Below are 9,762 nucleotides of genomic sequence, written 5' to 3' on the forward strand. Positions count from 1 at the left end.
CGTAGAGGTGGCGGCTTGGGGAGGGAGTGAGTGAGTGTGTGTGTGAGAGAGCGAGAGCAACGGGAGGCTTCGCCGGGACGCGAGAGAGAGCGAGAAAGAGAAAGGGGGAGTCGTTGCCGTTGTCGTGAAAGGCTTTATCTGCCTTGGCGAAAGGAGCCGCTCCTTGTTTGAGAGGAAGGTGAGGGAGAGACCACGGCCGATGGGTTTTCGGCCTGAGCCGGCCGGTGGGCGGGTTAAAAAAACCGAGCCGGGGGGGGGGGCGGGCGGAAGGCGAGCAAGTGACACGCAGGCGAAATGAGGGTGGGGAGGCCTCCCTCCCCCCCTTTTCTCTCGGCCGATGGTTTCTCCCGTTCTTTTTGAGACACTCGGCTTCGGCTCTCTCGGGTCTTTCTTGGGACCTGCCGGAGATTCCCGAGGCCATCCAGGAGCCCTTGGCGGATTGTATTTAGGCTCCCCGTCGCCCATATCAGGTTGCTGGGTGCTGATCCGATCCCCTCTGAAGAGGTGGGAAACTGGGCTTGGGGTGGGTTTCTCCCCCCCCTTCCTGTGCCTGGTTTGGGGCTCCGCTCTCCTGCGGCTAAATGGGGGGGGGGGGCTCGGTGACCTCGGTTCTCGCTTTTGTCGGGTTTCTCTTTCGGGGATGTTTCGCTTTGTTTTATAACCGGCAAGATCGAGGGTGAATCCCCCCCCCGTATGCTGGGAACCCCCCAAGGCGTACAATAATTATGATTTCCAAAATATAAAATTCGGGGGGGGGAGTGCTGATGTGTCGCTTTTAATGGCTGTTTTCAATCCGGGCTGCTTAGTTTTGTCTTTTTTAAAAATGTTTTTTTATGATTTCTTTTAAGCTTAGTATTTAATTTTTTGGGATTCTGCTGGAGGGGATAGGCTCTAATAATAAAAAGCAAACCATGTAATGAAATAAATAGAAATAAAAGATGCTGATGCTTGAATATTATTGCAAGCTGGGGTTAGGCTAAAGATAAAGGTTCCCTGGCACATATGTGCTAGTCGTTCCTGACTCTCGGGGGCAGTGCTCATCTCCGTTTCAGAGCCAAAGAGCCAGCGCTGTCCGAAGACGTCTCCGTGGTCATGTGGCCAGCATGACTAAAGCACGGGTGGTCCCTATTTTTCTACTTGCATTTTTAGCTGCTTTCGAACTGCTAGGTTGGCAGAAGCTGAGACATTGCACGGCACTAGTGATTCGAACTGCCGACCTTTCTGATCTGACAGGCTCAGCATCTTAGCCACTGGGGGAGGGATAGTGGGCTCCAATAGTCCAATAAGGCCTTCCCTTGTTTTGGGATCCAGCAATTATTGGGTAGGTAGATTTTGGAAGCATCAATTTACTCGCTGCCACCCTCTGGGTTATGCAACTGCGGTAATTGTTGTCCAGGTTATGTACTTTACAAGATCATGTAACTGAAGTAATTTTGGTTGCTTTTTTAAATCCTTGATTTTGGTTTTACCCTGTACGAGTCCCCTTAATGCAGTGCCATTGCAATGTATTCTTCTCTATTAAAACAGCTCTCTTCTGTTTAGCTGTCAGTGATTGAAAACACTGTATTTGCTGTGTGCCTGTCCAATACTCAATTGATCTTTGGTGGAAAAAGTCCACCCCCAATCTAGTGAAAAGAGAAGAATGCTGTTTCTTTCATTAGTGCAAATTAAGAATGGTTTATTTGAGACCTTAGAAGTGTGCAATATCGTTTCTAAAAACAAAGGTTCAATTCTCTCTTAGGCCATCTAATCAAGTACGATTAACTTTTATTTAGTTATTTAGCAGTGTCAGTTTCTTAATTGAAAACAAAAATTCCCTGCTAAGAACTATGTAATTTAACTATTTAGTGTTAAAATTGTGTTTTAACTGGAGAAATCATTTTGGGAGCTGGAATAAGCTTGGGATTGATTTGGACAATTATATTAAAGCAATTACATGCCTTATCAATATGGTTAATTGTTTAAAAAAGAAAAAGCTGGTGAGAATTTTGTTTAGAATTTAAAATGTAGAGAATATAGTAAGCAAATAATAATGAACTATCTAGGCTTTGTGCTAATCTTCCCAACACCTTTCATTTTAATCAAATCATGCTCTTATAGTTTTAAGAAGTTCTTGTAGATTTTTTTTATTTTTCTATACTGCTTTTCATTCCAGAGAAGCCTAGCATAGTTTATGAAAGAGCAGTAAACCAACCTTGAAAAAAATAAAGCAGAAAACTTCTTAGAAACAATATATTAATATTAAATCTATTTTTAAAAACTGGCATTTTAAGCCATTATTACATCACCCTAGGCAATTTGTATTCCTTCTAATGTTTGTGGGATCAATTCAGTTTTCAGGGTTGTTGTTTTTTAAAAGAAAACCATGTGAGGGCTACCGGAACATGTCACAGGGAAACAGGTTCATAATTAGGAACTGCCACTGAGTTCTTGCTTGACTACCATATTGTCAGCCAAGTGCACTGGTGGCAGCACAAACAGTGTGATCTTCTATTAAAAGGTCATAGCTAAGATTATCGCTCTGTCTTTTGCCAATTCTGTCCTTCCTCTGTTCAGAGTAGAACTCGATTTCTGTTCATCTGAGATTAGGAATCACAATCCTGTTGATACTGCACAGAATGACACTGAAGCTATTTTGTAAGTGTGATTTGTTCCTGCTAACTTCAGAAGTGAGTTGCAATATTTATTCTCAGGACTTGAATATAGAATTTCTACTGGCTCCTAGTTCACATGTGAATAATGTTTCCTTATTGCATTGAGACATTTAATTAAATATGCCTATTTTTTTTCCAGGTACATAATTCTTCCATTATGTCATTCTTGTTTGAATGGATCTATAATGGCTTCAGCAGTGTGTTGCAGTTCCTAGGTAAGACTTTAAATGTTTATCAATGAGTAATTTTCCGGGTCTTATTTATTAACTTAAAAATAAGAGGATTTTTAGATTGCTATAGTAAGAAGGCAATAATCTCTCCAGATAAAATCTTAATTTTGTGTGGTCAGGTGCCAATTTTATCTTTTCAATTTTTTTTGTATCATATCATTCTATAAATGATAGGACAATAAAGTTATTCTGTAAATGAGATGCAAATTAAATTTTTTGTGATGTATTTTGCCTTATTTTATAATGCTAAATGAATGGCATGGATAGAAAATTGGGAAGTTAAAATTTTAAAATGAGTTTACTTTGCTTTTATATTTGCATCCTTCTAGAAATATAGGGGACTTTAGCTTAGTGTTACATATAATGTGGAAATATTTCAATCCTCCCTCCCTCCCCAAAATAGTGCATATCATAAATTTTACTAAACCATTTTGATGGTTTAGGGGCAGAAATGAAGCCTAAAATGTCAGTGTTAGGGGTGATAGAAAATCCAATTGGGATGTGTAATCTAAAATATAATAACAGCAACACCATTCCCCCCTAGTAGCTGCCAGTGGAATATGTTCCACTGACTGACTTACTACCTTGATCTTCCTTGTGCCTTTTCTCTCACCCTCTTGATGCCAAAGCATCATGGCATATCCTTTGTGCCTACTGGGTCCTTCCTAATACATTTTCATTGCCAGTGTGCACTGCACCACACATACTTCCATCCACAATTTCCCCACATTTTCCCTTCCCTACCGAATACCTGCTGTGGGAGTCATGATGCAGATTGCACTCTCTGTTCACTTTGGGGAATAAAAATGCTCAATAGGCTTAATCCAATAAATACTTCATTTTATTTCATACATGCTTTTTTGCACAGGATTGTACAAGAAGTCTGGAAAATTAGTTTTCTTGGGTTTGGATAATGCAGGCAAAACTACTCTTCTTCACATGCTAAAGGATGACAGATTGGGTCAACATGTTCCCACATTATATCCAAGTAAGCACCATATAGTTATGGAATTGTATATTGATGTCATTTTAGAACATTATTGTATGATAATTAATGTTGAAGATTAGTATATTTAAAAAAAATAAAGTTGCTTCATGTTTGGGCTTAATTGTTTGAAAATGACATTTAAATTTACTCCTAATCACAATATCTTTTGTGAGGCTTATTACTTGGAAAGGATAAAAGAGATTAGGCTCAAGATTATGATTCAGTGTGTTATATTAAATACAAATATTGCCTGATTCAGTTCATGAGTTAGGAGGAATTGCAAGATTCAAGATATAATTTTCAGTTATTGGTGACCTTTTAGAGTAGCTGAAGGGCAATATGTGCCCTCCAGAGGTTGATGAACTTCAGTTCCCATCTGTCCTAGCAAAAGTGATTGAATTACAGGAGTTACTTTCCAACATCTAACCTGTCAAATTAACCTACATCTATTTTAAGATCTTATGCATCTTTCCTCCTATTGTTTATGGAAGTATCGGGTTTTAATCCCTAATCAGCATCATCTTTATCGGGAAGCTTGGAAATTTGGGGTTGCCTAAAAATATGCAATATCTATATGGAGTTTGTTATCAAAGTAAAATATGAAATCCTTTAAGCTGGGTGTGTTCAATCAGACATTAAATAGACATTCATTGAGGGTGCTCTAAGTTTATTCTTGCACTATGCAGAAGTTGGATTCACTGGTATTATAAATCTCTCCAGTTCTTTATTTGTATGAATATTTCTGAAGGGCATTAGATTGGGGAAGGCTGATCTTAACGTATCTTGAATAGTTTATGTCTTATGGTAATTAACATTGTAAAGACCATATCCACTACTAAATGCTATAAAACACTTCTGTCTTCTCTAGCATCGGAAGAATTAACAATTGCAGGAATGACTTTCACCACTTTTGATCTTGGTGGCCATGAGCAAGGTAATCAGTAGTGATGCTTGTTATTTTGTTATTCTCTTATTCCTGGCTAAACAAAGAAGAGGGAGTCAAACTATTATCCAAAGCACCTGAGGGCAGAAGAAGAAGCAATGGGTGGAAACTAATCAAGGAGAGAAGCAACTTAGATCTGAAGAGAAATTTCCTGACAGTTAGAACAATTAATCAGTGGAACAGCTTGCCTCCAGAAGTTGTGACTGCTCCAACACTGGAAGTCTTTAAGAAGATGTTGAATAGCCATTTGTTTGAAACGGTATAGGGTTTCCTACCTAGGCAGGGGGTTGGACTAGAAGACCTCCAAGGTCCCTTCCAACTCTGCTATTGTATTGCATTGTATAATCTGAGAGAAAGTGTCCTTTATGCAGATAAAATGTTCTACTAATGGAGATGGCATTCAGTCACATTAATGACTGTGTTGTCCATATTTATTCTCACATTCATGAAGGTCACAAATAGGTCATCTTCCTCTTACAGCAGAGACATGACAATATATTGCTATATATTGGCTTTAAGGTAAAATAAGTGCACACTAGTGCAGGTAGTCCTCGATTTAACAACAGTTCATTTAGTGGCCTTTCAAAATTATAACCGTACTGAAAAAAGTGACTGATGACCATTTTTCACACTTACGACCATTGCAGCATCCCTAGGGTCACATGATATTCATTCAGATGCTTAACAACTGACTCATATTTATGACAGTTGCAATATCCAGGAGTCATGAGATCCACTTTTGTGACCTTCCGACAAGCAAAGTCAATGGGGAAACCAGATTCACTTCACAACTGTGTTACTAATTTAACAACTGCAGTGATTCACTTAACAATATGGGTGACAAAAGATGTAAAATGGAGCAAAATTCACTTAACAAATTTCTCACTTTGGCTCAATTGTGGTCGTATGTTGAGGACTATCTGTATGCCAAATCCTCAAGTATTGTATTAAGCACACATGTCAACCCACCTAACTTAATTAGTAGAAGACTCAGTGCGATATAGGTTGAATTGTGATGCTCAAACTACATTTTTCATCCCTTTATTAATGTTGGTGCTATATTTTCAAAAGTGCTCTTCTTTCCCTTGAAGCGCGGCGTGTCTGGAAGAATTATTTCCCAGCAATTAATGGGATTGTCTTTTTAGTGGATTGTGCAGATCACTCTCGTCTTTTGGAATCTAAAGTGGAGCTCAATGTGAGTAACTTTTTCCTTTGAATACACTTGTACTAGTTGTTGTATTTATATATCCCTTTTCTGTCTTGGACAAGTTAATTTAAAATGTACACCTATGAGCAAAAAGGAAACTAAATACTAGTATGAATTTGGTATGAAAGCCAGCTGGGTGAGTTTGGAGCAGTCTCATTCTGTCAGCCCAACTCATCTCACAGGGTTATGATGAGGAAAATAGGAGGATAGTATATTAGTTATGTTTGTCACCTTGAGTTATTTATAAAAATAATAAAGGTGGCATTTAAAAAATCTTTAAAAAGCAGGCAAATATAAAGCAGTACTTGTACATAATTTGGAATGTGTTTCATAAATTTGAATTGTAAGTTACATGCCATCACTATGATATTTAAATTTAGTAGATCATGTTGTGACTTAAAATATTCCAAATACAAACAATGAAATAATATGTATGTATCTGTTGTCTATTAGTAGCATTTTCTGAAATTGGGTTTGGCATTCCTACTTAAAATTATTAATCGCTTTCTATGGTTACATAGTTGCACATTTCCTCCCTTTTTTCCCTTAGGCACTAATGACTGATGAGACAATATCCAATGTGCCAATTCTTATCTTGGGTAACAAGATTGACCGACCAGAAGCTATCAGTGAGGAGAAGCTGCGAGAGATTTTTGGTCTTTATGGACAAACAACAGGAAAGGTAAGGAATCAAAGCTTGGTTCTAAAATTAATGTACCTTATTTTTTGAAATATATTTATCTGAATACTATTGTATATCAACATTCTAATGTTGGCTCTTAAAATACCAAAGGAACACAAGTAACAATTTTTATTAGATCCAAGTATGGTACAAATGAATTTATTAGATTAATGTAGAATAGCCTAATTTTATACTTCCGTATGTTTACAAAAGAATGTTTTGTATGGTTGGTTAATGAACATAATTTAGTTTTTATAAATCAGAGTGCACTTCCTTGGAAGCCTGAATTGTTAACTTTGTGATTGTATGTTGGTGTGTGGAGAATTTAAATTAGAATCAAGTGCAGTTAGGTGTTACAAAAATATATTGGGTTTAAATGGATACAAGACAACTAAACTGATTGTGGAACAGAACAACAGAATTAGAAAGGATATATTGACCAACACCTGTTGGGTATAATCAGTTTTATACTTGTACTTTCTTTTGTAAAGACTTCAATTAATTTAGCCTCCAGTGATAACCTGGGAACTAAAATATTCTCACACTGTTTTTTTAATATCACAATTTTTGGTGTCTGATTAGTATTTTTTCATTCAGTTTATAGATTTTCTTGAGAAGCATAAGAGTATCCTTAGATGATAGATAAGGAAAAAAAATGTAGCATATGCCCTTTACTGTAGGCTTAAATAAATTATTTGTGATATCCCTTTCCTGCCAGAATAAAGCAGTGTGATTTACCATTCAAAAAAAAATTAAACTGCATAAAGGTTTCTTTACTTTTTTTGAAGCAAGCTTTATTCTTAAAATGTCTAGAGACTGCATAACCTCAGGGGACACGAGGTAAAGGTTGCCCAACAACTTTCTCTCCCTGCCCCTACCTTTCCTTCAGATGCACAGTTCTAAATGTTTTGGGCAATCTTACAATTTCATTGTAGCTCTTGGATCAGTATCAAAAACTGATATTCCATGCCACATAATCAAGAACGATCTTTCAACTTTTTGCTTGGAACTGAAATAAATGCTATATTGTAGGCTTTGACAATTCGAATTGTTCATGATTATAGAAATACTCTTGCTGAATTTCAAATTAAAAGCTTAATGTATTTTATATTTGCAACTCTATCAAAGAAAATCCGAAGTTACTCATTTTCATTTTCTTTGTCTCCCCTTTTCCCTTTAACCCTTACAATTTCTCCATCTCTATTTTCCTAAATTTTTCTGTCTTTTTTTTAATATCTTTTTTTTTTTAGAAATTAAATTTAAAAAATTACTTTGCAGCTGTAACAAAACTGTGTTTGTCCTGGTCTCTGGGATTGAATGCCCAGAATTTTTGCCAGTGCAGGTAAAAGGTTCCGCAATGGACTCCTTTTGAATGAATTTCTGTTTAATTCTCTAGGGGAATGTGCCATTGAAGGACCTGAACACGCGTCCTATGGAAGTGTTCATGTGCAGTATACTGAAGAGGCAAGGCTACGGTGAAGGTTTTCGTTGGCTGTCACAGTACATTGACTGATACTGGAGAGACAGATCTATTCCTGGACTGATCCTGTTCACAAATTCCTTATGGACTTTTCTATTAGAACATGGAAGACTCTCCATCTGCATACTGGCAACAACCAAGAGACTCCTTTCTTCAGTTACCCTACATCACAGTGGTGACACAATTCTTTTCCCTGTGTCTGGGAGATAACATTCTGTACACTGGTGCAGGTTGTCACTTCCAGTGGCCATGGATTCCTGTGGAAACCCTGGCTTTCACTTACAAATGGGATGAGCAAGCTGGAATGCCAAGCTCTGTGTGCGGCACTCTTTGTGGCTGGAAAAGAGGACATGTCTCACCACTGTGGCCAATTGATTTCAAAGAAAGCAACTATATTTTTTAAAGGAAGTGTTTGGTGTAAATGGCGTCCCTTTAGATTTTTCTTAAGTTTAGCATTCATCCTGTTCAGGCCAGAGTCTGTTAGGATTTTTTTTTTTAAAAGAAAAAATCTATTTAATGGTATTTAGGCGGTTCCCAAATGACCGAACCAGCTATCATGATATTCAAAATCTTTAGCAAACAGAGAGAGAGAGAGACGGCTTTCAAAGCCCTGTAAGGTGGTTGCGCTGTCACACTGCTCAATCATGAAGATGGTGCTATTGGGACTGACTTGTGCAATGATATTTTTCTTTAACTTACAGGGAATTTAGTTGGGGGGTGGGAGGGGGATGGAGTACACACAGAGGCACACTTATTTAGCCTTCCTTGTCATGTGCAGGAGTCTGAAATGTGGTTGACCCCCTTTTTTGCCCCACCTCTAAAAGTTACGATCACTTTCCTTAATGGCAGTTTTTTTCTTCTTCTTCTTCCTCCTCCTCCTCCTCCTCTTTGCAGCACCAGCAGAAAGTTTGTCTTGGACCTAATAATACACGATGTTCTACATTGCAGGCAACTGCAAAAAAAAAAAGCCACCGTAGAAATCATGAATTTATTTTTTGGGGGGCGGGTTATTATAGCATTAAATTGTTCCAACAAGTGCGTATCAAATGCTGTTACTGTAAACTAACCCTGTTTCTTTTACACTCAACAGAGCTTGTGTTTGAATTTTCATTACTTGCTTAGACATCTTCATTTTCACTTAAAACAGGCATTCTTCTCCTTGGCTGGAAGATGCTTTTAATTAAAACTATTTAGTGCTCGTGGACAGACTTGCTTTGGTGAATGCAGGGGACCCAATGTCTGAAGAGACTGGCTTTCTGACTCCCATTGCAAAACATGAAATGCAAAATGGCGGTACACTATAGGCATTTAACTCCACGGAAGGATAACACTATATGTGTATGGGTGTGTTCACTTAAATCAGGGCTGGGAAACGAGGGTCCTTTTATGACTGGTGGACTTCAACTTCCAGAATTCCTGAGCCAGAGTTGAAGTTCACCAGTTGTAAAGGAGCCAGTCCCCTCCACTCTGTGAATTAAATGCTAGTTATGGTTCAGTGTCTTTTCTCCTAGCATCAACTGAGAGGAGGGGAAAATTGAATCATTAACAGTTGGGCATCCCAGAAATCATCCTGTGATT

General features: G+C 38.0%; 1 protein-coding gene across 2 annotated transcripts; it reads left to right on the forward strand.

Moving 5' to 3' along the window:
* Positions 1 to 9,388, forward strand: SAR1A (secretion associated Ras related GTPase 1A). 2 transcript variants are annotated; one of them, XM_087702678.1, is made up of 7 exons: positions 1 to 178; positions 2,794 to 2,869; positions 3,753 to 3,872; positions 4,741 to 4,806; positions 5,907 to 6,010; positions 6,573 to 6,704; positions 8,101 to 9,388. In XM_087702678.1, exons 2-7 carry the CDS (start codon positions 2,812 to 2,814, stop codon positions 8,215 to 8,217), a joined length of 597 nt encoding a protein of 198 aa, XP_087558804.1. In that variant the 5' UTR covers positions 1 to 178; positions 2,794 to 2,811; the 3' UTR covers positions 8,218 to 9,388. The 2 variants fall into 2 exon arrangements, with proteins under 2 accessions (XP_087558804.1, XP_087558805.1); XM_087702679.1 differs by lacking the exon at positions 1 to 178 and adding an exon at positions 339 to 504.
* Positions 9,389 to 9,762: the final 374 nt, after the last annotated feature.

The sequence above is a fragment of the Thamnophis sirtalis genome, unplaced genomic scaffold (genome assembly GCF_051295495.1).
Source record: "Thamnophis sirtalis isolate CommonGarterSnake01/CBP01778 unplaced genomic scaffold, rThaSir2_p1.2 scaffold_15, whole genome shotgun sequence".
Classification (NCBI taxonomy): Eukaryota; Metazoa; Chordata; class Lepidosauria; order Squamata; family Natricidae; genus Thamnophis; species Thamnophis sirtalis.